We start from the raw sequence: 22,732 nt of genomic DNA, 5'->3' as shown, positions 1-22,732 counted from the left end.
AAACTTGTTGTAAAGTTTAGGCAGTTGTTATAGAATACTGAGTACTTGGGTTTTGTCCAAATTAAGACTGTAGGCAGTCATAACCTAGATCTGGTTGCAATCCAAAATTCATGGCAGCTTCTTGATTTAATGTACTTTGCATTGAAAAGCCTATCTCTTTGAATTGGGATATGACCCCTTAAAAAATATCAAGTGTTACGTGCAGTTAGTAAAAAATAAACATCAGCTTACCAGGAGAATGGAGAAAAAATGGTGATGAACTTGAAAATGTCAGACTTATTTTGTGATTACGCCAGAGTATTATGTGCTTGGGTACATAGCTAATGATTGTTTGTGTCGTATGTCTCTAACCAAGGTTCTAATCAAGCCGTGTAATAATGCTGTTTATGGGCTGCATTGTGACACAACATTCATAGAAATGCAGAAAAGAAAATGTCGACCAAATGGCCAGGGTTTATAATATCTCAATATAAACAACAATGGCGTGCTAATCATAGCTCTTTTATTGAATTGACAAATTCAATTGTTGAAATTCTTTAAAACAGCTTCTATCCTAAGTGACTGCATGTTGTGTCGTTTTTGTTTCAAATGAAGCAAATTGTCCTTTATAAGCCCACAAACAGCTTGTAGCATCATATTAACTTGGATTTTTTTCAGCTCAAACCAGCAAGAAGAAATTAAAACAGAATTTTATGAGGATCCAACACTGTCTTTTGTCAACAGTTGGTAACCTTAGGCAAAGCTCCTTTGCTACTACTTAGATTTGACAATCATATTCGGAGAAATGTGTCAGCTCGATCCACCTGGCTGGCTCATAAATAGTGTATGTGAACTAGGCTTGAATAGCAGTTACGCTGTTGATGCAACACCCTTAAATACCCTGAGCTAATTATGAACGACACTTGCTCCTGTTCAGTATTCCTGACCAGCAGTTCCACAGTTGTGCAATATAACAAAAAATCAAAACTGTCTGTTCATCGGAACTTTCACAAAAGAAGAAGGAAGATACCGATGTGATGTGAACAGAGTAGCAAAAGAGCTTTGCCTAACGTTATTTCACTCTTTGTCTTTTTAAATACGTACAAAACGGGTTTGTGTAACGAAGGAAAGTCTTGCATGCCTCTTCATACGTATACTTAATTTAACACATATCGTTCATAATGAAAGCAATTCCGGCCAGTATCATCTCGAATTTCGACAATTATTCGCCTTTACCAGGAAACCTTGAACGCGGGGCAACAAGTTGGCGGCATCGGGAAGTGCCTGCTGCAGAAGATGGGGTGGAAGGAGGGTGAATCCCTGGGGAAGACCAACGTGGGCATGCTCGAACCGCTTCGCGTCAATGTGAAGACTGATAGGAAAGGTAAAAGCCACTGAGCAATTGCGGAGAATGCATGGATGCAGATATTAACTGAATGTATAATACCTCGTAAATACCTTTGTTTATTTCCGTTGATTGGTTACGAAACCAGTTACAGGTTCGCAAAGCCCTTTAAAATGTTAAAAATCACTGACTTTAATGAACTCTCTTGAACTGCGTATTTTCACAGTTGGTTGAAAAATATTTTATACCAGGGTTAAGCAGCATGATGGAGGGCCCCACATCCACACCCCCCGTAGCAAAGACACACCCAGTGGTGAGAGATTTATCGGGAAAGCACCCGGTGAGTGCTCTGATGGAAATCTGCAGCAAGAGAAGATGGAAGCCGCCGGACTTTGTTCTTGTCTTGAACTCGGGACCAGATCACAGTCGAAGTTTCATGTTTAAGGTTTGTGTTCTGGACCCTGCTTTGTATACTTCATTGTTAATATTAATGCTGCTAATGTACTGCCGCAGTCATGTTTAGTTCCTTAGAAATTGCACCCATGTTATGACGTGACGAACCTCTTAAAATCAAGAAAACTAAATCAGTGATCAACGTTAAATGTACAATTATTTTCTGCTGCGTTGCCTGTTCAGGTTCGAGTGAACGATACATTCTATCAACCTTCTGTAGCGTCGATGAACAAGAAACTAGCGAAGTCACAAGCGGCAACTGCAGCGTTACAAGGCATGGGATTAATCCCAGGTTAAACCAGGTACCAGAAATAAAGTGATTTTCAATGTATTAAGTGCACCTTGCTCTAAAAGTTGTCGATATTGCAAAAGGATAAAAAATTTACAGTGATTCCAACGTGACAGTGGAAAAAAAGTCAAAACAACAAAGTAGCTCGAATCTTCGCCTGTGTCGCCTTCACCGACCGTCTCGTATCTTTGAGCTGGTCCGCCGTGCCCTTGACGCGAACTTTTGCTCGGGCTAAACACGCCATTATGTCTTTGACGTTGGATTGGGAGAGACCAGATGCTACTGCGATGTCCCAGGCCTGTGGGAATAAAATATTTCGTTGCGGGGAGGATTTCAATGATATTTTTCTTACGAATAAAGTTCACTTTTGTAGAAATTTGTTGTACAATTACGAAATAATGGAGAAAGTTATTACAATAGCGTAATTTTTTCGTCGTCACGGTTGCTGGTTCGTGAGTGGCAGTTGTAAGGAAAACTGGCGCAATAGTATGGGTACAGTATGTTTTAAAGCTCAAGTGCCCAACCGGCTGTATCAGTTTAAGAAAACACTTGACAGAGAAATGCTCACATTCTCTTCTTTCGCTGAAATTTGTTTATGCAGCTGAAGAAGAACTTCCTCCAATTGCACAGAAGACAGCATCACATTACTGCATGACTTGTGAACCTGGGCAGAATTTTAAAGGATAATTACGCAATTAAAACCTAGGGTGGGGGAATAAAAACCGTCTTTACCTTTTCGTGATAGATACCGAGAATAAAAAGTAAACCGGAAGGTGGCGCGATTTCATTCTTATTGTTCCTGCCATCTACGCGATCACTGAGGCTTGAAATTGAAAGATTGAGGAATTTCTCTTCTTCAATTGTCACCAGTCTAAACTCTGAATAAACAAAAAGACAGCGGCATGACGCGCGACTAAACTAATAGGGAGTTTTCTTGGGAGCTCTGATCATACGTTCAATGTCTGAACTTGCCGTTACATGAATTAGTATACAGCCAGTACAGGAGGCAACGAATATGCAAACAAAGATTATTACCTGGTTTTGCTTCAGCGCGTAACAATTTGGCCCTAATATCGCTTGTGCCATTATTTGTCCACGACGGAGATTCCACTGAATCCTTGACGGCCGAAATACATTCTTCAATACTTGCTTGTCTGCTACCGATCAGTTGACGTTGAAAGCAGGCCTGTATGTCGAAATGTTGCTTTTAATGCTCTGTATCCCAGTGAACCACTTTCACAAGTTAATTACTGGGGAGAAAGATTTATTTGCTGACGTCCAAACGGAGAAGCTTCCAGTACCACAACCAAGCTAAAATTATACAACAGTGCACAGAAAACCAATGCGATCATCTTAATTAACAATCGCCGCTTTAGGTACAAAATGAATGAGCGAATGAGCCCAGTAATGAAAAAGGTACAAGAATTAAGCCACAAATGTTTGCGGAACAGTCAGAAAGTTAATGCATTTCACGTAAAACATATTAACTGTGATACACACACACAAAGAGAAAATGGGTGATCTAGTTGCAAACAGCTGACAAACCTTCTTGAAAATGTGGATAGATTCACGGTATGCCGTGTTCATATTATCAGCTTCTCTCAAAACATCGTTGCACTTCTTTAAGACCTCGTCAATTTCTATAACACCCACTTCCTGTGAGTAAAAAGCATCTTAACAAACGGAGCTGGTCCTATTCTCTTTTGAACTACAGCACCAGTCTTACATTTGATTGACAGTAATCTTAACCGAATACAAACTCCATCTGATACAAAGCGAAAAAAATTGCTTTAATTTAAACATAGATTTTTTGCAGTTTGCAACGTCACTTCAAACACACCCGCAACTGACTGAATCCATTCACCGACGTGTGATTTTGCTGATTTTTCGTCCTCTTCACCTGACTGAATTCGGACCTCATACTTGTACTTTCGTCAGTTTTACGTTTCCGTTCTGTTGACGTATCGTGACGTTTGCTGACGACATGACGTATGAGAGACTGCATTGCTTCGTGAATTCCACCTTTTGAATCTTTGGCGGATACAGGAATTCTGCAAGGTAAGGTACAAACAAAACGATTTACAAAAATTTTGAATGTAATATCGACGTCATATACAGTACGAGATAAGAAATACCCCGCAATAAATCCGTGTTCTTCTGCGCATTTTTCTAATTGCTCGATGCAAGGCGGTAACATGAAAGTAGTCGCTATACTTGGCGCACTGACACCATCCGTGCTTAAGGGGTCACTTGCCAATGGAAAGACAATTTTGAGCCGGCAACCCGGTGATTGTTGCGTGTTCGCACTCAATGCGTCATATTAAAAAGAGTAAGAAATTTTCCGGTCCAATGCGCATGTGACGTCGATACGAGTAGTTTTTTGTTGTTTTGGCGACAGCTTGAGCTGGTTCTAGGTCTAGGCTAAGTTGTGAATTTTGTGTGGGTTTGAATTTTTGGTATTTTGGAGTACTTGTCCTAAAATTTTAAGCTAAAAACTTGTTGTAAAGTTTAGGCAGTTGTTATAGAATACTGAGTACTTGGGTTTTGTCCAAATTAAGACTGTAGGCAGTCATAACCTAGATCTGGTTGCAATCCAAAATTCATGGCAGCTTCTTGATTTAATGTACTTTGCATTGAAAAGCCTATCTCTTTGAATTGGGATATGACCCCTTAAAAAATATCAAGTGTTACGTGCAGTTAGTAAAAAATAAACATCAGCTTACCAGGAGAATGGAGAAAAAATGGTGATGAACTTGAAAATGTCAGACTTATTTTGTGATTACGCCAGAGTATTATGTGCTTGGGTACATAGCTAATGATTGTTTGTGTCGTATGTCTCTAACCAAGGTTCTAATCAAGCCGTGTAATAATGCTGTTTATGGGCTGCATTGTGACACAACATTCATAGAAATGCAGAAAAGAAAATGTCGACCAAATGGCCAGGGTTTATAATATCTCAATATAAACAACAATGGCGTGCTAATCATAGCTCTTTTATTGAATTGACAAATTCAATTGTTGAAATTCTTTAAAACAGCTTCTATCCTAAGTGACTGCATGTTGTGTCGTTTTTGTTTCAAATGAAGCAAATTGTCCTTTATAAGCCCACAAACAGCTTGTAGCATCATATTAACTTGGATTTTTTTCAGCTCAAACCAGCAAGAAGAAATTAAAACAGAATTTTATGAGGATCCAACACTGTCTTTTGTCAACAGTTGGTAACCTTAGGCAAAGCTCCTTTGCTACTACTTAGATTTGACAATCATATTCGGAGAAATGTGTCAGCTCGATCCACCTGGCTGGCTCATAAATAGTGTATGTGAACTAGGCTTGAATAGCAGTTACGCTGTTGATGCAACACCCTTAAATACCCTGAGCTAATTATGAACGACACTTGCTCCTGTTCAGTATTCCTGACCAGCAGTTCCACAGTTGTGCAATATAACAAAAAATCAAAACTGTCTGTTCATCGGAACTTTCACAAAAGAAGAAGGAAGATACCGATGTGATGTGAACAGAGTAGCAAAAGAGCTTTGCCTAACGTTATTTCACTCTTTGTCTTTTTAAATACGTACAAAACGGGTTTGTGTAACGAAGGAAAGTCTTGCATGCCTCTTCATACGTATACTTAATTTAACACATATCGTTCATAATGAAAGCAATTCCGGCCAGTATCATCTCGAATTTCGACAATTATTCGCCTTTACCAGGAAACCTTGAACGCGGGGCAACAAGTTGGCGGCATCGGGAAGTGCCTGCTGCAGAAGATGGGGTGGAAGGAGGGTGAATCCCTGGGGAAGACCAACGTGGGCATGCTCGAACCGCTTCGCGTCAATGTGAAGACTGATAGGAAAGGTAAAAGCCACTGAGCAATTGCGGAGAATGCATGGATGCAGATATTAACTGAATGTATAATACCTCGTAAATACCTTTGTTTATTTCCGTTGATTGGTTACGAAACCAGTTACAGGTTCGCAAAGCCCTTTAAAATGTTAAAAATCACTGACTTTAATGAACTCTCTTGAACTGCGTATTTTCACAGTTGGTTGAAAAATATTTTATACCAGGGTTAAGCAGCATGATGGAGGGCCCCACATCCACACCCCCCGTAGCAAAGACACACCCAGTGGTGAGAGATTTATCGGGAAAGCACCCGGTGAGTGCTCTGATGGAAATCTGCAGCAAGAGAAGATGGAAGCCGCCGGACTTTGTTCTTGTCTTGAACTCGGGACCAGATCACAGTCGAAGTTTCATGTTTAAGGTTTGTGTTCTGGACCCTGCTTTGTATACTTCATTGTTAATATTAATGCTGCTAATGTACTGCCGCAGTCATGTTTAGTTCCTTAGAAATTGCACCCATGTTATGACGTGACGAACCTCTTAAAATCAAGAAAACTAAATCAGTGATCAACGTTAAATGTACAATTATTTTCTGCTGCGTTGCCTGTTCAGGTTCGAGTGAACGATACATTCTATCAACCTTCTGTAGCGTCGATGAACAAGAAACTAGCGAAGTCACAAGCGGCAACTGCAGCGTTACAAGGCATGGGATTAATCCCAGGTTAAACCAGGTACCAGAAATAAAGTGATTTTCAATGTATTAAGTGCACCTTGCTCTAAAAGTTGTCGATATTGCAAAAGGATAAAAAATTTACAGTGATTCCAACGTGACAGTGGAAAAAAAGTCAAAACAACAAAGTAGCTCGAATCTTCGCCTGTGTCGCCTTCACCGACCGTCTCGTATCTTTGAGCTGGTCCGCCGTGCCCTTGACGCGAACTTTTGCTCGGGCTAAACACGCCATTATGTCTTTGACGTTGGATTGGGAGAGACCAGATGCTACTGCGATGTCCCAGGCCTGTGGGAATAAAATATTTCGTTGCGGGGAGGATTTCAATGATATTTTTCTTACGAATAAAGTTCACTTTTGTAGAAATTTGTTGTACAATTACGAAATAATGGAGAAAGTTATTACAATAGCGTAATTTTTTCGTCGTCACGGTTGCTGGTTCGTGAGTGGCAGTTGTAAGGAAAACTGGCGCAATAGTATGGGTACAGTATGTTTTAAAGCTCAAGTGCCCAACCGGCTGTATCAGTTTAAGAAAACACTTGACAGAGAAATGCTCACATTCTCTTCTTTCGCTGAAATTTGTTTATGCAGCTGAAGAAGAACTTCCTCCAATTGCACAGAAGACAGCATCACATTACTGCATGACTTGTGAACCTGGGCAGAATTTTAAAGGATAATTACGCAATTAAAACCTAGGGTGGGGGAATAAAAACCGTCTTTACCTTTTCGTGATAGATACCGAGAATAAAAAGTAAACCGGAAGGTGGCGCGATTTCATTCTTATTGTTCCTGCCATCTACGCGATCACTGAGGCTTGAAATTGAAAGATTGAGGAATTTCTCTTCTTCAATTGTCACCAGTCTAAACTCTGAATAAACAAAAAGACAGCGGCATGACGCGCGACTAAACTAATAGGGAGTTTTCTTGGGAGCTCTGATCATACGTTCAATGTCTGAACTTGCCGTTACATGAATTAGTATACAGCCAGTACAGGAGGCAACGAATATGCAAACAAAGATTATTACCTGGTTTTGCTTCAGCGCGTAACAATTTGGCCCTAATATCGCTTGTGCCATTATTTGTCCACGACGGAGATTCCACTGAATCCTTGACGGCCGAAATACATTCTTCAATACTTGCTTGTCTGCTACCGATCAGTTGACGTTGAAAGCAGGCCTGTATGTCGAAATGTTGCTTTTAATGCTCTGTATCCCAGTGAACCACTTTCACAAGTTAATTACTGGGGAGAAAGATTTATTTGCTGACGTCCAAACGGAGAAGCTTCCAGTACCACAACCAAGCTAAAATTATACAACAGTGCACAGAAAACCAATGCGATCATCTTAATTAACAATCGCCGCTTTAGGTACAAAATGAATGAGCGAATGAGCCCAGTAATGAAAAAGGTACAAGAATTAAGCCACAAATGTTTGCGGAACAGTCAGAAAGTTAATGCATTTCACGTAAAACATATTAACTGTGATACACACACACAAAGAGAAAATGGGTGATCTAGTTGCAAACAGCTGACAAACCTTCTTGAAAATGTGGATAGATTCACGGTATGCCGTGTTCATATTATCAGCTTCTCTCAAAACATCGTTGCACTTCTTTAAGACCTCGTCAATTTCTATAACACCCACTTCCTGTGAGTAAAAAGCATCTTAACAAACGGAGCTGGTCCTATTCTCTTTTGAACTACAGCACCAGTCTTACATTTGATTGACAGTAATCTTAACCGAATACAAACTCCATCTGATACAAAGCGAAAAAAATTGCTTTAATTTAAACATAGATTTTTTGCAGTTTGCAACGTCACTTCAAACACACCCGCAACTGACTGAATCCATTCACCGACGTGTGATTTTGCTGATTTTTCGTCCTCTTCACCTGACTGAATTCGGACCTCATACTTGTACTTTCGTCAGTTTTACGTTTCCGTTCTGTTGACGTATCGTGACGTTTGCTGACGACATGACGTATGAGAGACTGCATTGCTTCGTGAATTCCACCTTTTGAATCTTTGGCGGATACAGGAATTCTGCAAGGTAAGGTACAAACAAAACGATTTACAAAAATTTTGAATGTAATATCGACGTCATATACAGTACGAGATAAGAAATACCCCGCAATAAATCCGTGTTCTTCTGCGCATTTTTCTAATTGCTCGATGCAAGGCGGTAACATGAAAGTAGTCGCTATACTTGGCGCACTGACACCATCCGTGCTTAAGGGGTCACTTGCCAATGGAAAGACAATTTTGAGCCGGCAACCCGGTGATTGTTGCGTGTTCGCACTCAATGCGTCATATTAAAAAGAGTAAGAAATTTTCCGGTCCAATGCGCATGTGACGTCGATACGGAGTAATTTGTTGTTGTTTTGGCGACAGCTGGTTCCAGGTCTAGGCTAAGTTGTGAATTTTGTGTGGGTTTGAATTTTTGGTATTTTGGAGTATTTGTCCTAAAATTTTAAGCTAAAAACTTGTTGTAAAGTTTAGGCAGCTGTTATAGAAAACTGAGTAGGCCTACATGGATTTTGTCCAAATTAAGACTGCAGACAGTCATAAGTCATAACCTAGATCTCGTTGCAATCCAAAATTCATGGTAGGTTTATCATGTAGTTTTGCGTTGGTAGCTTCTTGATTTAATGTACTTTGCATTAAAAAGCCTATCTCTTTGAATTGGGATATGACCCCTTAAAAAATATCAAGTGTTACGTGCCGTTGGTAAAAAATAAACATCAGCTTACCAGGAGAATGGAGAAAAAATGGTGATGAACTTGAAAATATCAGACTTATTTTGTGATTACGCCAGAGTATTATGTGCTTGGATACATAGCTGATGATTGTTTGTATCGTATGTCTCTAACCAAGGTTCTAATCAAGCTGTGTAATAATGCTGTTTATGGGCTGCATTGTGACACAGCATTCATTTCATAGAAATGTCCCATAGAAATATCAATTTCATAGAAATGCAGAAAACATAATGTCGACCAAATTGCCAGGGTTTATAATACTTCAATATAAACAGCAGTGGCGTGCTAATCATAGCTCTTTTATTGAATTGACAAATTCAATTGTTGGAGTTTGTTGAAAACAGCTTCTATCCTAAGTGACTGTTGTGTCGGTTTTGTCTCAAATGAAGCAAATTGTCCTTCATAAGCCCACAAACAGCTTGTAGCATCATATTAACTTGGATTTTTTTCAGCTCCAACCAGCAAGAAGAAATTAAAACAGAATTTTATGAGGATCCAACACTGTCTTTTGTCAACAGTTGGTAACATTAGGCAAAGCTTCTTTGCTGCTACTTAGATTTTACAATCATATTCGGAGAAATGTGTCAGCTCGATCAACCTGCTTGGCTCGTAAATAGTGTATATGAGCTGGGCTCGAATCGTAGTTACGCTGTTGATGCAATACCCTTGAATATCCCTGAGCTAATTATGAACGACATTTGCTCCTGTTCAGTATTCCTGACGAGCAGTTCCACATTTGTGCAATATAACAAAAAATCAAAACTGTCTGTTCATCGGAACTTTCACAAAAGAAGAGCTGGAAGATACCGATGTGATGTGAACAGAGTAGCAAAAGAGCTTTGCCTAACGTTATTTCACTCTTTGTCTTTTTAAATACGTACAAAACGGGTTTGTGTAACGAAGGAAAGTCTTGCATGCCTCTTCATACGTATACTTAATTTAACACATATCGTTCATAATGAAAGCAATCCCGAGCAGTATCATGTCGAATATCGACAATTATTCACCTTTACCAGGAAACCTTGAACGCGGGGCAACAAGTTGGCGGCATCGGGAAGTGCCTGCTGCAGAAGATGGGGTGGAAGGAGGGTGAATCCCTGGGGAAGACCAACGTGGGCATGCTCGAACCGCTTCGCGTCAATGTGAAGACTGATAGGAAAGGTAAAAGCCACTGAGCAATTGCGGAGAATGCATGGATGCAGATATTAACTGAATGTATAATACCTCGTAAATACCTTTGTTTATTTCCGTTGATTGGTTACGAAACCAGCTACAGGTTCGCAAAGCCCTTTAAAATGTTAAAAATCACTGACTTTAATGAACTCTCTTGAACTTCGTATTTTCACAGTTGGTTGAAAAATATTTTATACCAGGGTTAAGCAGCATGATGGAGGGCCCCACATCCACACCCCCCGTAGCAAAGACACACCCAGTGGTGAGAGATTTATCGGGAAAGCACCCGGTGAGTGCTCTGATGGAAATCTGCAGCAAGAGAAGATGGAAGCCGCCGGACTTTGTTCTTGTCTTGAACTCGGGACCAGATCACAGTCGAAGTTTCATGTTTAAGGTTTGTGTTCTGGACCCTGCTTTGTATACTTCATTGTTAATATTAATGCTGCTAATGTACTGCCGCAGTCATGTTTAGTTCCTTAGAAATTGCACCCATGTTATGACGTGACGAACCTCTTAAAATCAAGAAAACTAAATCAGTGATCAACGTTAAATGTACAATTATTTTCTGCTGCGTTGCCTGTTCAGGTTCGAGTGAACGATACATTCTATCAACCTTCTGTAGCGTCGATGAACAAGAAACTAGCGAAGTCACAAGCGGCAACTGCAGCGTTACAAGGCATGGGATTAATCCCAGGTTAAACCAGGTACCAGAAATAAAGTGATTTTCAATGTATTAAGTGCACCTTGCTCTAAAAGTTGTCGATATTGCAAAAGGATAAAAAATTTACAGTGATTCCAACGTGACAGTGGAAAAAAAGTCAAAACAACAAAGTAGCTCGAATCTTCGCCTGTGTCGCCTTCACCGACCGTCTCGTATCTTTGAGCTGGTCCGCCGTGCCCTTGACGCGAACTTTTGCTCGGGCTAAACACGCCATTATGTCTTTGACGTTGGATTGGGAGAGACCAGATGCTACTGCGATGTCCCAGGCCTGTGGGAATAAAATATTTCGTTGCGGGGAGGATTTCAATGATATTTTTCTTACGAATAAAGTTCACTTTTGTAGAAATTTGTTGTACAATTACGAAATAATGGAGAAAGTTATTACAATAGCGTAATTTTTTCGTCGTCACGGTTGCTGGTTCGTGAGTGGCAGTTGTAAGGAAAACTGGCGCAATAGTATGGGTACAGTATGTTTTAAAGCTCAAGTGCCCAACCGGCTGTATCAGTTTAAGAAAACACTTGACAGAGAAATGCTCACATTCTCTTCTTTCGCTGAAATTTGTTTATGCAGCTGAAGAAGAACTTCCTCCAATTGCACAGAAGACAGCATCACATTACTGCATGACTTGTGAACCTGGGCAGAATTTTAAAGGATAATTACGCAATTAAAACCTAGGGTGGGGGAATAAAAACCGTCTTTACCTTTTCGTGATAGATACCGAGAATAAAAAGTAAACCGGAAGGTGGCGCGATTTCATTCTTATTGTTCCTGCCATCTACGCGATCACTGAGGCTTGAAATTGAAAGATTGAGGAATTTCTCTTCTTCAATTGTCACCAGTCTAAACTCTGAATAAACAAAAAGACAGCGGCATGACGCGCGACTAAACTAATAGGGAGTTTTCTTGGGAGCTCTGATCATACGTTCAATGTCTGAACTTGCCGTTACATGAATTAGTATACAGCCAGTACAGGAGGCAACGAATATGCAAACAAAGATTATTACCTGGTTTTGCTTCAGCGCGTAACAATTTGGCCCTAATATCGCTTGTGCCATTATTTGTCCACGACGGAGATTCCACTGAATCCTTGACGGCCGAAATACATTCTTCAATACTTGCTTGTCTGCTACCGATCAGTTGACGTTGAAAGCAGGCCTGTATGTCGAAATGTTGCTTTTAATGCTCTGTATCCCAGTGAACCACTTTCACAAGTTAATTACTGGGGAGAAAGATTTATTTGCTGACGTCCAAACGGAGAAGCTTCCAGTACCACAACCAAGCTAAAATTATACAACAGTGCACAGAAAACCAATGCGATCATCTTAATTAACAATCGCCGCTTTAGGTACAAAATGAATGAGCGAATGAGCCCAGTAATGAAAAAGGTACAAGAATTAAGCCACAAATGTTTGCGGAACAGTCAGAAAGTTAATGCATTTCACGTAAAACATATTAACTGTGATACACACACACAAAGAGAAAATGGGTGATCTAGTTGCAAACAGCTGACAAACCTTCTTGAAAATGTGGATAGATTCACGGTATGCCGTGTTCATATTATCAGCTTCTCTCAAAACATCGTTGCACTTCTTTAAGACCTCGTCAATTTCTATAACACCCACTTCCTGTGAGTAAAAAGCATCTTAACAAACGGAGCTGGTCCTATTCTCTTTTGAACTACAGCACCAGTCTTACATTTGATTGACAGTAATCTTAACCGAATACAAACTCCATCTGATACAAAGCGAAAAAAATTGCTTTAATTTAAACATAGATTTTTTGCAGTTTGCAACGTCACTTCAAACACACCCGCAACTGACTGAATCCATTCACCGACGTGTGATTTTGCTGATTTTTCGTCCTCTTCACCTGACTGAATTCGGACCTCATACTTGTACTTTCGTCAGTTTTACGTTTCCGTTCTGTTGACGTATCGTGACGTTTGCTGACGACATGACGTATGAGAGACTGCATTGCTTCGTGAATTCCACCTTTTGAATCTTTGGCGGATACAGGAATTCTGCAAGGTAAGGTACAAACAAAACGATTTACAAAAATTTTGAATGTAATATCGACGTCATATACAGTACGAGATAAGAAATACCCCGCAATAAATCCGTGTTCTTCTGCGCATTTTTCTAATTGCTCGATGCAAGGCGGTAACATGAAAGTAGTCGCTATACTTGGCGCACTGACACCATCCGTGCTTAAGGGGTCACTTGCCAATGGAAAGACAATTTTGAGCCGGCAACCCGGTGATTGTTGCGTGTTCGCACTCAATGCGTCATATTAAAAAGAGTAAGAAATTTTCCGGTCCAATGCGCATGTGACGTCGATACGGAGTAATTTGTTGTTGTTTTGGCGACAGCTGGTTCCAGGTCTAGGCTAAGTTGTGAATTTTGTGTGGGTTTGAATTTTTGGTATTTTGGAGTATTTGTCCTAAAATTTTAAGCTAAAAACTTGTTGTAAAGTTTAGGCAGCTGTTATAGAAAACTGAGTAGGCCTACATGGATTTTGTCCAAATTAAGACTGCAGACAGTCATAAGTCATAACCTAGATCTCGTTGCAATCCAAAATTCATGGTAGGTTTATCATGTAGTTTTGCGTTGGTAGCTTCTTGATTTAATGTACTTTGCATTAAAAAGCCTATCTCTTTGAATTGGGATATGACCCCTTAAAAAATATCAAGTGTTACGTGCCGTTGGTAAAAAATAAACATCAGCTTACCAGGAGAATGGAGAAAAAATGGTGATGAACTTGAAAATATCAGACTTATTTTGTGATTACGCCAGAGTATTATGTGCTTGGATACATAGCTGATGATTGTTTGTATCGTATGTCTCTAACCAAGGTTCTAATCAAGCTGTGTAATAATGCTGTTTATGGGCTGCATTGTGACACAGCATTCATTTCATAGAAATGTCCCATAGAAATATCAATTTCATAGAAATGCAGAAAACATAATGTCGACCAAATTGCCAGGGTTTATAATACTTCAATATAAACAGCAGTGGCGTGCTAATCATAGCTCTTTTATTGAATTGACAAATTCAATTGTTGGAGTTTGTTGAAAACAGCTTCTATCCTAAGTGACTGTTGTGTCGGTTTTGTCTCAAATGAAGCAAATTGTCCTTCATAAGCCCACAAACAGCTTGTAGCATCATATTAACTTGGATTTTTTTCAGCTCCAACCAGCAAGAAGAAATTAAAACAGAATTTTATGAGGATCCAACACTGTCTTTTGTCAACAGTTGGTAACATTAGGCAAAGCTTCTTTGCTGCTACTTAGATTTTACAATCATATTCGGAGAAATGTGTCAGCTCGATCAACCTGCTTGGCTCGTAAATAGTGTATATGAGCTGGGCTCGAATCGTAGTTACGCTGTTGATGCAATACCCTTGAATATCCCTGAGCTAATTATGAACGACATTTGCTCCTGTTCAGTATTCCTGACGAGCAGTTCCACATTTGTGCAATATAACAAAAAATCAAAACTGTCTGTTCATCGGAACTTTCACAAAAGAAGAGCTGGAAGATACCGATGTGATGTGAACAGAGTAGCAAAAGAGCTTTGCCTAACGTTATTTCACTCTTTGTCTTTTTAAATACGTACAAAACGGGTTTGTGTAACGAAGGAAAGTCTTGCATGCCTCTTCATACGTATACTTAATTTAACACATATCGTTCATAATGAAAGCAATCCCGAGCAGTATCATGTCGAATATCGACAATTATTCACCTTTACCAGGAAACCTTGAACGCGGGGCAACAAGTTGGCGGCATCGGGAAGTGCCTGCTGCAGAAGATGGGGTGGAAGGAGGGTGAATCCCTGGGGAAGACCAACGTGGGCATGCTCGAACCGCTTCGCGTCAATGTGAAGACTGATAGGAAAGGTAAAAGCCACTGAGCAATTGCGGAGAATGCATGGATGCAGATATTAACTGAATGTATAATACCTCGTAAATACCTTTGTTTATTTCCGTTGATTGGTTACGAAACCAGCTACAGGTTCGCAAAGCCCTTTAAAATGTTAAAAATCACTGACTTTAATGAACTCTCTTGAACTTCGTATTTTCACAGTTGGTTGAAAAATATTTTATACCAGGGTTAAGCAGCATGATGGAGGGCCCCACATCCACACCCCCCGTAGCAAAGACACACCCAGTGGTGAGAGATTTATCGGGAAAGCACCCGGTGAGTGCTCTGATGGAAATCTGCAGCAAGAGAAGATGGAAGCCGCCGGACTTTGTTCTTGTCTTGAACTCGGGACCAGATCACAGTCGAAGTTTCATGTTTAAGGTTTGTGTTCTGGACCCTGCTTTGTATACTTCATTGTTAATATTAATGCTGCTAATGTACTGCCGCAGTCATGTTTAGTTCCTTAGAAATTGCACCCATGTTATGACGTGACGAACCTCTTAAAATCAAGAAAACTAAATCAGTGATCAACGTTAAATGTACAATTATTTTCTGCTGCGTTGCCTGTTCAGGTTCGAGTGAACGATACATTCTATCAACCTTCTGTAGCGTCGATGAACAAGAAACTAGCGAAGTCACAAGCGGCAACTGCAGCGTTACAAGGCATGGGATTAATCCCAGGTTAAACCAGGTACCAGAAATAAAGTGATTTTCAATGTATTAAGTGCACCTTGCTCTAAAAGTTGTCGATATTGCAAAACGATAAAAAATTTACAGTGATTCCAACGTGACAGTGGAAAAAAAGTCAAAACAACAAAGTAGCTCGAATCTTCGCCTGTGTCGCCTTCACCGACCGTCTCGTATCTTTGAGCTGGTCCGCCGTGCCCTTGACGCGAACTTTTGCTCGGGCTAAACACGCCATTATGTCTTTGACGTTGGATTGGGAGAGACCAGATGCTACTGCGATGTCCCAGGCCTGTGGGAATAAAATATTTCGTTGCGGGGAGGATTTCAATGATATTTTTCTTACGAATAAAGTTCACTTTTGTAGAAATTTGTTGTACAATTACGAAATAATGGAGAAAGTTATTACAATAGCGTAATTTTTTCGTCGTCACGGTTGCTGGTTCGTGAGTGGCAGTTGTAAGGAAAACTGGCGCAATAGTATGGGTACAGTATGTTTTAAAGCTCAAGTGCCCAACCGGCTGTATCAGTTTAAGAAAACACTTGACAGAGAAATGCTCACATTCTCTTCTTTCGCTGAAATTTGTTTATGCAGCTGAAGAAGAACTTCCTCCAATTGCACAGAAGACAGCATCACATTACTGCATGACTTGTGAACCTGGGCAGAATTTTAAAGGATAATTACGCAATTAAAACCTAGGGTGGGGGAATAAAAACCGTCTTTACCTTTTCGTGATAGATACCGAGAATAAAAAGTAAATCAGAAGGTGGCGCGATTTCATTCTTATTGTTCCTGCCATCTACGCCATCGCTGAGGCTTGAAATCGAAAGATTAAGGAAATTCTCTTCTTCAATTGTCACCAGTCTAAACTCTGAATAAACAAAAATACAGCGGCATGACGCGCGACTAAACTAATAGGGAGTTTTCTTGGGAGCTCTGATCATACGTTCAATGTCTCAACTTGCCGTTACATGAATTAGTATACAGCCAGTACAGGAGGCAACGAATATGCAAACAAAGATTATTACCTGGTTTTGCTTCAGCGCGTAACAATTTGGCCCTAATATCGCTTGTGCCATTATTTGTCCACGACGGAGATTCCACTGAATCCTTGACGGCCGAAATACATTCTTCAATACTTGCTTGTCTGCTACCGATCAGTTGACGTTGAAAGCAGGCCTGTATGTCGAAATGTTGCTTTTAATGCTCTGTATCCCAGTGAACCACTTTCACAAGTTAATTACTGGGGAGAAAGATTTATTTGCTGACGTCCAAACGGAGAAGCGTCCAGTACCACAACCAAGCTAAAATTATACAACAGTGCACAGAAAAGCAATGCGATCGTCTTAATTAACAATCGCCGCTTTAGGTACAAAATGAATGAGCGAATGAGCCCAGTAATGAAAAAGGTACAAGAATTAAGCCACAAATGTTTGCGGAACAGTCAGAAAGTTAATGCATTGCACGTAAAACATATTAACTGTGATACACACACACAAAGAGAGAATGGGTAGTTTAGTTGAAAACAGCAGACAAACCTTCTTGAAAATGTGGATAGATTCACGGTATGCCGTGTTCATATTATCAGCTTCTCTCAAAACATCGTTGCACTTCTTTAAGACCTCGTCAATTTCAATGACACCCACTTCCTGTGAGTAAAAAGCATCTTAAAAACGGAGCTGGTTCTATTCTCTTCTAAACTACAGCACCAGTCTTACATTTGATTGACAGTAATCTTAACCGAATACAAACTCCATCTGATACAAAGCGAAAAAAATTGCTTTAATTTAAACATAGATTTTTAGCAGTTTGCCGCGTCACTTCAAACACACCCGCAACTGACTGAATCCATTCGCCGACGTGTGATTTTGCTGATTTTTCGTCCTCTTCACCTGACTGAATTCGGACCTCATACTTGTACTTTCGTCAGTTTTACGTTTCCGTTCTGTTGACGTATCGTGACGTTTGCTGACGACATGACGTATGAGAGACTGCATTGCTTCGTGAATTCCACCTTTTGAATCTTTGGCGGATACAGGAATTCTGTAGAGTAAGGTTTCACGACAAACAAACGATTTTCAAAAATTTTCAATGTAATATCCACGTCATATACGAGATAATAAATACCCCGCAATAAATCCGTGTTCTTCTGCGCATTTTTCTAATTGCTCGATGCAAGGCGGTAACATGAAAGTAGTCGCTATGCTTGGCGCACTGACACCATCCGTGCTTAAGCTTTTTGTTTTCGCCTGAGCAGTCACCTTGAACAAACATCACTTTAAATAACTCTTTATACAACCTAACATGACATTAAAACACTGGTATAACAACGTTGTTAGAACACGACTCCCGCGATATTTTTGGTGTGGGATTAACATAGAAACTGACCAACAATTTCGGTTTATTTTCTTCTTGTAGGGTTTCCATTTCTTGATTGTGGATAAATAAATCCTTTGGTGATAATTTTTTGAACTTCTTTTGTGTTGCATGAATCTCATCAACTGAAAATGAATGAGTTGAATACAGATGACGTCCAATGAATAAAAAAAAAACTTGCTAAAAATCATTCCAAATTTAGAATAAATAACATGCCATCAGATTCATCGCCGTTTTGTGTTTCGGTTGAAGGTTTTTCTGCTTCCAACTCATCTTGTGATGCGGCTGGGGGATCAGGTCCTTCACCATCAACGGAAGGTTCAGGATTATCAGTGATATTATTATTATCAGATTTATGTCCAGGATTATCGATTTCCATGGTGACACCATCATCTGCGAGATTTCCATTTTCCAGGAGAGGTTTAGTTTCATTGGATGCGTGGTCAGGTGGTGTTTCCGCTGTGGTTGATTCGTTTGCTCCTTCTTTGTGTTCATCTTCACAACTTCCATTCACTGGAGGCTTTTCTTTCTCCTCAACATCTTCTGCGCTCTTTGCAGGAGGAGTAGTGTCACTTTTAACATCTTCCGTGTTATCTTCTTCTTCACCCAGTTTTCCTGATTCCGTGCTATTGACAAGGTCGGGGTAAGTCGTGTTCATCTCTTCTGGATGCGTGCCATTGTCTGTGATGTCATTATTGCCACGATGCGTTGCACTATTGTGTGCTTGAGATGACGTTGCGTCATACAGGGAGTACTGCTCGCGGAGGAAAGCTTCTTTGACCTACGAATACAACTTTAATGAAGATGGAGGCGGAAAAATGTTTGAAACTATACAAACCTATACAGCAGTCAAATATTTGCATGTATAACAAAACTCAAGTGGAGAGTATAAAATCGTGTCGGTTTTAAAAAACATTATGATATCATTTCCATTATCAACCAGGTATTATTCAATTCAATAGCCACTGACCACTAGTACTGCTTATTGTAACCTACTAATGAGAAAAAGAATAAATCGATTATATATCAGAATGCGTAAAGTAAAAGATTATGATAATTTCACTGATAAAACATGTCAATACAAATTATGTTGACTGACAATTTTCCTTTCAGCAGTCGATAATGATTTTACCCACATTCCAGCCAGATAACGGCCAACATTAACTGATTTATATCGTACTCGACTTCACAGCACTTTATTGTTATTCAGTCGTTGCTACCATTAGCAATTTCCAATTAGCATTAATAACGACCGTAACATTCACAACAATTTGCAGCCTGGTACCGACTTGGTGAGCAATATTTCGTGGAGTTTAAATTAAAAGCTGTATTGTAACATGGCTGACAAGCATTAGTTTCCAGCCGAAATAAAAAAAGAAAGAAAGACTCACGAGGTCAAATTTATTTCCGAGCAAGAGCAAAGGTACAGCATTGGATTTTGGTTTGAAGTAGTCCAACCTACAAAACCACACAAAGATTAAATTATGTGATTATTATCTAATGCTACAATAGAAGGAGACAGTGATTATATTTACAGCTGAGCGTTATGTAAAACGCCTTGAATGGTTGATCAAATATTTAACTACAGGGCCGTGCTTTTTGACTTTTATTTGTTTTGTCTCTTGGTGTCAAAGAGAGATGACAAAGAAAGATTTCAGACAATCTAATCTTCGCCAGGATAAAATAGTTTCGCAGAACCATGATAAAACACACAAGAAATGTCAGAATTTCCCCCAGCTTAAACAACGCTAACTTTTTATATTGGTCATTGTAAATCAGCTTTAGTGACAACTTTATAGTTTCATCAAACCCTTTGTGTAGAAACCAGAAACAAACTTTGTTGTTATCGTCAAATTAAAAATCTTAAGAAGCTATTCATTTGGTCAGAGTGTTCTTAAGTGCTTCTTGACACATGATAAGTGCACTCTTGATTTTTGACTTTGTAGATGAATTAGTTGTCAACAACACAATGCAATCAGCTCTTGGTAGAAACACAATCACACTAAAATAACCACAATAATTACATCGGGACAAAAGAGGAAAATGTAATAAAAATTAAGTGGTTTCTGTTTCCAAGTTTTTAAAGCTGTGCTAGTGTTTTATCACTACCTTGCAGCATTGCTGTGATCAACCACTGTTGACTTATCGACTGGTCTGGAATGTAGTAAGTTTGATGATACATCATGCTTCCATTTTACGGCATTGTCAAATGCATTTTCGTCATCAGCAAGATCAACAACCACTAAATAGAAGAATAACTGTTGTTATTAATTTAAATTTTTACTTTAAAAAATCGATAATGATGAGATTAAGGTCACACATATTTTGCTTAAAAAATGTTGTGTAATGGTTAAGAATAGATTTTGCATTTTGGAATTTTTTTGCAAACAAAATGTGTATTATACTTATACAACTTAATGGTTTAACATAAATCTTAGTAAGCCTTGGATGCTCAAACGGGTAAACTTAAAAGCAATCCATCATATTTGAAGTGGCTTATAATTCCGAATATGAGTATCGATCGAAGGTCTACGAATATTTCCTGTAACTATGTAATATTTAAGCTGCATCATTCGTAATCAAAATTAATGCGAGTGGTTTCATGTTATTTTAATGATAAATCATGTTATACAGGTTTAAAGATAAAAATGCCAAGATTACAAAAACGGGATATTCTGGCTAAACAAACGATTGTTTAAACACTCAACTAAATTATCATAATTATGAAAACGTAGACCTAACGTTGGCACATGACTAACTACGTACCTATTACAGCGTCAGCGTTTAAATAGTAGGATTTCCTGAGATCAGTCCTCTCATGGTCTGGTACATCCCAAAGTTCTAATGAGATGATACCTTGGTCGGGAATGTTGACTTTTTTCACGACACTGCACAGAAAATATTTCATATGCATAGACTACATGCAGTCTCAAACACGGGTGCGTTCAATTTTATGCACATGCTTATCAAGTTATTTATATAGCTTCCTATGGTTTCATTGTTAATATATAGCATGGAAGTAAACGTGCGTAAAAATTAGTGCAAGTTTTGCTGTTATTTACCTGATAATATTAACAGTTTTAGTGGGTAGGTATTCATCTTGAAAATGATTTTTCTCAAACCTTTCCAAAATACTTGATTTCCCTCCCGTCGACTCACCAACAAGCACCAGTTTTAACTTGGGCAGTTTTGTTGTGGTTTCGGCCAATTTTACTGAATCATTAATAAAGTTTTTAAAGTACCATTTGTTGAAAGTATATTGTATACAATACCTTCAAAGAAAGAAAAAATTTTTTAAACAAGCTCTAAAGTTAACTGAAACTTTTGTTCAAACATTCTAAGTCAGACATTTTAAAACAATTTACCTGCTTTATACGAAGTGCAGCCGTTTCCCATTTCTGGATTATTTAGTTAGTTTTCACTTCAAAAATTAGAAGTAAAATATACAAAAATATTAAAAAACACAGAAATTACATTTCCGTCTAAATTAACTTTCGTGATCTTAGTTTCTAAAGAAATGAATAAAAAACATATTTAAATGAAATAAAATGCAATAATTATAATTAATAAATCGATAAAAAAAATAGTATGTTTTGCTGAAACAAGGCTAGCACCAAGCTTTTTGCTTTTCATAGACGATTGCAAAAAAATAAAATTATAGACCAATACAAAGAATTAACAAGTACAAGAGGAAAAACATATGAGTTTACAACAACCACTGGAAAGCCATTTGCTTAAAACGAAACAAGGTATTACAATATTAGATATGAAACCTTCTCAATATCAAAATTTAGGTAGGCTTACTGTATCATGCCTAATGTAGCTAACATGTCTATATCAGCAATGTGGTGTATAAACTAGTCTAAATTCAGAAATATGTATCACAGTATCAAATAGTTGCTAATGTAACTGTAGTAGATAGCTACTACTCACTGAAATGCACGCTATTGATTGTAACTAGGCTATTACAATTACTGCAGCTAGACTTAATGTAACTAAGTAACAAAAACTGATGCTAGACTGATGAAGTGAAGTTGAAGTCTATGCAAAGACATTCCATAGCCGGTCACGTCTGCAGATCAATATTTAGGCCTCAGTGTTAAATCCATACCAGATTAGAAAGTTTGTTCTTTTGGGTGAGAAATCCCTCGCGCAATAAGATCAAACAATAGCCATTGTATGCGCAATTAATTTTTATCTCCTTGCTTTCGTGCACTAAGTAAACTTTCCAATCTGGCGTCCATAATAATGTAATATGACTAACCTATCCTGACTGGAAAGAATGACAGTTTTCGAAGAGGATAAAGGAATAACTTCGTTACAATAACAATTACGGTAATTTATAACGTCCTAAGTCAAAGTTACTGTAGTCTGGGCTGCATTAAGTCTACGGCATACTGCGCCTGCAAAAGCCAAGTTTGGTAACAAAGGACGCCACAAATCCGAATTGACGACCAAATCAAATGACA

General features: G+C 38.9%; 8 protein-coding genes across 16 annotated transcripts; 4 read left to right on the top strand and 4 right to left on the bottom strand.

The window, feature by feature from the left end:
• Positions 1 to 27: 27 nt before the first annotated feature.
• LOC143466090 (protein Son-like) lies at positions 28 to 2,477 on the top strand. 4 transcript variants are annotated; one of them, XM_076964697.1, is made up of 5 exons: positions 485 to 722; positions 1,219 to 1,363; positions 1,576 to 1,769; positions 1,961 to 2,079; positions 2,183 to 2,477. In XM_076964697.1, exons 1-4 carry the CDS (start codon positions 693 to 695, stop codon positions 2,072 to 2,074), a joined length of 483 nt encoding a protein of 160 aa, XP_076820812.1. In that variant the 5' UTR covers positions 485 to 692; the 3' UTR covers positions 2,075 to 2,079; positions 2,183 to 2,477. The 4 variants fall into 4 exon arrangements, with proteins under 4 accessions (XP_076820813.1, XP_076820812.1, XP_076820811.1 ...); XM_076964696.1 differs by having other exon boundaries at positions 502 to 722; positions 2,166 to 2,477; XM_076964698.1 differs by lacking the exon at positions 2,183 to 2,477 and having other exon boundaries at positions 28 to 722; positions 1,961 to 2,080.
• On the bottom strand, positions 2,194 to 4,303 carry LOC143466089 (uncharacterized). The gene is made up of 7 exons (XM_076964695.1): positions 4,202 to 4,303; positions 3,907 to 4,117; positions 3,612 to 3,722; positions 3,102 to 3,252; positions 2,799 to 2,944; positions 2,635 to 2,730; positions 2,194 to 2,364 (listed from the first exon to the last, which is right to left on the bottom strand). Exons 1-7 carry the CDS (start codon positions 4,261 to 4,263, stop codon positions 2,194 to 2,196), a joined length of 948 nt encoding a protein of 315 aa, XP_076820810.1. The 5' UTR covers positions 4,264 to 4,303.
• A 278-nt stretch (positions 4,304 to 4,581) lies between these two features.
• Positions 4,582 to 7,035, top strand: LOC143466081 (protein Son-like). Of its 4 annotated transcripts, none has more exons than XM_076964686.1 (5): positions 5,043 to 5,280; positions 5,777 to 5,921; positions 6,134 to 6,327; positions 6,519 to 6,637; positions 6,741 to 7,035. In XM_076964686.1, the coding sequence occupies exons 1-4, from the start codon at positions 5,251 to 5,253 to the stop codon at positions 6,630 to 6,632; spliced, it is 483 nt and encodes a 160-aa protein (XP_076820801.1). In that variant the 5' UTR covers positions 5,043 to 5,250; the 3' UTR covers positions 6,633 to 6,637; positions 6,741 to 7,035. The 4 variants fall into 4 exon arrangements, with proteins under 4 accessions (XP_076820802.1, XP_076820801.1, XP_076820800.1 ...); XM_076964685.1 differs by having other exon boundaries at positions 5,060 to 5,280; positions 6,724 to 7,035; XM_076964687.1 differs by lacking the exon at positions 6,741 to 7,035 and having other exon boundaries at positions 4,582 to 5,280; positions 6,519 to 6,638.
• LOC143466080 (uncharacterized) lies at positions 6,752 to 8,861 on the bottom strand. Its single transcript, XM_076964684.1, has 7 exons — positions 8,760 to 8,861; positions 8,465 to 8,675; positions 8,170 to 8,280; positions 7,660 to 7,810; positions 7,357 to 7,502; positions 7,193 to 7,288; positions 6,752 to 6,922 (listed from the first exon to the last, which is right to left on the bottom strand). The coding sequence occupies exons 1-7, from the start codon at positions 8,819 to 8,821 to the stop codon at positions 6,752 to 6,754; spliced, it is 948 nt and encodes a 315-aa protein (XP_076820799.1). The 5' UTR covers positions 8,822 to 8,861.
• An 803-nt stretch (positions 8,862 to 9,664) lies between these two features.
• LOC143465979 (protein Son-like) lies at positions 9,665 to 11,663 on the top strand. Of its 2 annotated transcripts, none has more exons than XM_076964541.1 (4): positions 9,665 to 10,549; positions 10,762 to 10,955; positions 11,147 to 11,265; positions 11,369 to 11,663. In XM_076964541.1, exons 1-3 carry the CDS (start codon positions 10,462 to 10,464, stop codon positions 11,258 to 11,260), a joined length of 396 nt encoding a protein of 131 aa, XP_076820656.1. In that variant the 5' UTR covers positions 9,665 to 10,461; the 3' UTR covers positions 11,261 to 11,265; positions 11,369 to 11,663. The 2 variants fall into 2 exon arrangements, with proteins under 2 accessions (XP_076820656.1, XP_076820655.1); XM_076964540.1 differs by having other exon boundaries at positions 9,666 to 10,549; positions 11,352 to 11,663.
• On the bottom strand, positions 11,380 to 13,489 carry LOC143465978 (uncharacterized). Its single transcript, XM_076964539.1, has 7 exons — positions 13,388 to 13,489; positions 13,093 to 13,303; positions 12,798 to 12,908; positions 12,288 to 12,438; positions 11,985 to 12,130; positions 11,821 to 11,916; positions 11,380 to 11,550 (listed from the first exon to the last, which is right to left on the bottom strand). Exons 1-7 carry the CDS (start codon positions 13,447 to 13,449, stop codon positions 11,380 to 11,382), a joined length of 948 nt encoding a protein of 315 aa, XP_076820654.1. The 5' UTR covers positions 13,450 to 13,489.
• An 803-nt stretch (positions 13,490 to 14,292) lies between these two features.
• Positions 14,293 to 16,291, top strand: LOC143465973 (protein Son-like). 2 transcript variants are annotated; one of them, XM_076964530.1, is made up of 4 exons: positions 14,293 to 15,177; positions 15,390 to 15,583; positions 15,775 to 15,893; positions 15,997 to 16,291. In XM_076964530.1, exons 1-3 carry the CDS (start codon positions 15,090 to 15,092, stop codon positions 15,886 to 15,888), a joined length of 396 nt encoding a protein of 131 aa, XP_076820645.1. In that variant the 5' UTR covers positions 14,293 to 15,089; the 3' UTR covers positions 15,889 to 15,893; positions 15,997 to 16,291. The 2 variants fall into 2 exon arrangements, with proteins under 2 accessions (XP_076820645.1, XP_076820644.1); XM_076964529.1 differs by having other exon boundaries at positions 14,294 to 15,177; positions 15,980 to 16,291.
• LOC143465972 (uncharacterized) lies at positions 15,905 to 21,768 on the bottom strand. Its single transcript, XM_076964528.1, has 14 exons — positions 21,629 to 21,768; positions 21,326 to 21,476; positions 21,030 to 21,151; positions 20,373 to 20,505; positions 19,655 to 19,721; positions 18,480 to 19,044; positions 18,276 to 18,388; positions 18,015 to 18,148; positions 17,720 to 17,930; positions 17,426 to 17,536; positions 16,916 to 17,066; positions 16,613 to 16,758; positions 16,449 to 16,544; positions 15,905 to 16,178 (listed from the first exon to the last, which is right to left on the bottom strand). Exons 1-14 carry the CDS (start codon positions 21,657 to 21,659, stop codon positions 16,008 to 16,010), a joined length of 2,202 nt encoding a protein of 733 aa, XP_076820643.1. The 5' UTR covers positions 21,660 to 21,768; the 3' UTR covers positions 15,905 to 16,007.
• Positions 21,769 to 22,732: the final 964 nt, after the last annotated feature.

The sequence above is a fragment of the Clavelina lepadiformis genome, chromosome 7, assembly GCF_947623445.1.
Source record: "Clavelina lepadiformis chromosome 7, kaClaLepa1.1, whole genome shotgun sequence".
Taxonomy (NCBI): Eukaryota; Metazoa; Chordata; class Ascidiacea; order Aplousobranchia; family Clavelinidae; genus Clavelina; species Clavelina lepadiformis.
Note: the sequence above shows the minus strand (reverse complement) of the source record. Positions and strands in the feature narration are given on the sequence as shown.

Bases quoted from the DNA above. Each gene is read 5' to 3' on its own strand.
- LOC143466090 (XM_076964697.1), top strand. From the start codon at position 693: ATGAGGATCCAACACTGTCTTTTGTCAACA. The intron at 723-1,218 runs GTTGGTAACCTT...CGCCTTTACCAG, and splicing joins AACACTGTCTTTTGTCAACA to GAAACCTTGAACGCGGGGCA. The intron at 1,364-1,575 runs GTAAAAGCCACT...ATTTTATACCAG, and splicing joins TGTGAAGACTGATAGGAAAG to GGTTAAGCAGCATGATGGAG.
- LOC143466089 (XM_076964695.1), bottom strand. From the start codon at position 4,263: ATGTTACCGCCTTGCATCGAGCAATTAGAAAAATGCGCAGAAGAACAC. The intron at 3,723-3,906 runs GTGTGTTTGAAG...TTTTACTCACAG, and splicing joins ATGGATTCAGTCAGTTGCGG to GAAGTGGGTGTTATAGAAAT. The intron at 3,253-3,611 runs GTTTGTCAGCTG...TTCGACATACAG, and splicing joins CTATCCACATTTTCAAGAAG to GCCTGCTTTCAACGTCAACT.
- LOC143465979 (XM_076964541.1), top strand. From the start codon at position 10,462: ATGGGGTGGAAGGAGGGTGAATCCCTGGGGAAGACCAACGTGGGCATG. The intron at 10,550-10,761 runs GTAAAAGCCACT...ATTTTATACCAG, and splicing joins TGTGAAGACTGATAGGAAAG to GGTTAAGCAGCATGATGGAG. The intron at 10,956-11,146 runs GTTTGTGTTCTG...TTGCCTGTTCAG, and splicing joins GTCGAAGTTTCATGTTTAAG to GTTCGAGTGAACGATACATT.
- LOC143466080 (XM_076964684.1), bottom strand. From the start codon at position 8,821: ATGTTACCGCCTTGCATCGAGCAATTAGAAAAATGCGCAGAAGAACAC. The intron at 8,676-8,759 runs GTATTTCTTATC...CTTACCTTGCAG, and splicing joins GAACACGGATTTATTGCGGG to AATTCCTGTATCCGCCAAAG. The intron at 8,281-8,464 runs GTGTGTTTGAAG...TTTTACTCACAG, and splicing joins ATGGATTCAGTCAGTTGCGG to GAAGTGGGTGTTATAGAAAT.
- LOC143465978 (XM_076964539.1), bottom strand. From the start codon at position 13,449: ATGTTACCGCCTTGCATCGAGCAATTAGAAAAATGCGCAGAAGAACAC. The intron at 13,304-13,387 runs GTATTTCTTATC...CTTACCTTGCAG, and splicing joins GAACACGGATTTATTGCGGG to AATTCCTGTATCCGCCAAAG. The intron at 12,909-13,092 runs GTGTGTTTGAAG...TTTTACTCACAG, and splicing joins ATGGATTCAGTCAGTTGCGG to GAAGTGGGTGTTATAGAAAT.
- LOC143465972 (XM_076964528.1), bottom strand. From the start codon at position 21,659: ATGGGAAACGGCTGCACTTCGTATAAAGCAG. The intron at 19,722-20,372 runs GTAGTGATAAAA...GTGGTTTTGTAG, and splicing joins GATCACAGCAATGCTGCAAG to GTTGGACTACTTCAAACCAA. The intron at 17,067-17,425 runs GTTTGTCTGCTG...TTCGACATACAG, and splicing joins CTATCCACATTTTCAAGAAG to GCCTGCTTTCAACGTCAACT.
- LOC143465973 (XM_076964530.1), top strand. From the start codon at position 15,090: ATGGGGTGGAAGGAGGGTGAATCCCTGGGGAAGACCAACGTGGGCATG. The intron at 15,178-15,389 runs GTAAAAGCCACT...ATTTTATACCAG, and splicing joins TGTGAAGACTGATAGGAAAG to GGTTAAGCAGCATGATGGAG. The intron at 15,584-15,774 runs GTTTGTGTTCTG...TTGCCTGTTCAG, and splicing joins GTCGAAGTTTCATGTTTAAG to GTTCGAGTGAACGATACATT.
- LOC143466081 (XM_076964686.1), top strand. From the start codon at position 5,251: ATGAGGATCCAACACTGTCTTTTGTCAACA. The intron at 5,922-6,133 runs GTAAAAGCCACT...ATTTTATACCAG, and splicing joins TGTGAAGACTGATAGGAAAG to GGTTAAGCAGCATGATGGAG. The intron at 6,328-6,518 runs GTTTGTGTTCTG...TTGCCTGTTCAG, and splicing joins GTCGAAGTTTCATGTTTAAG to GTTCGAGTGAACGATACATT.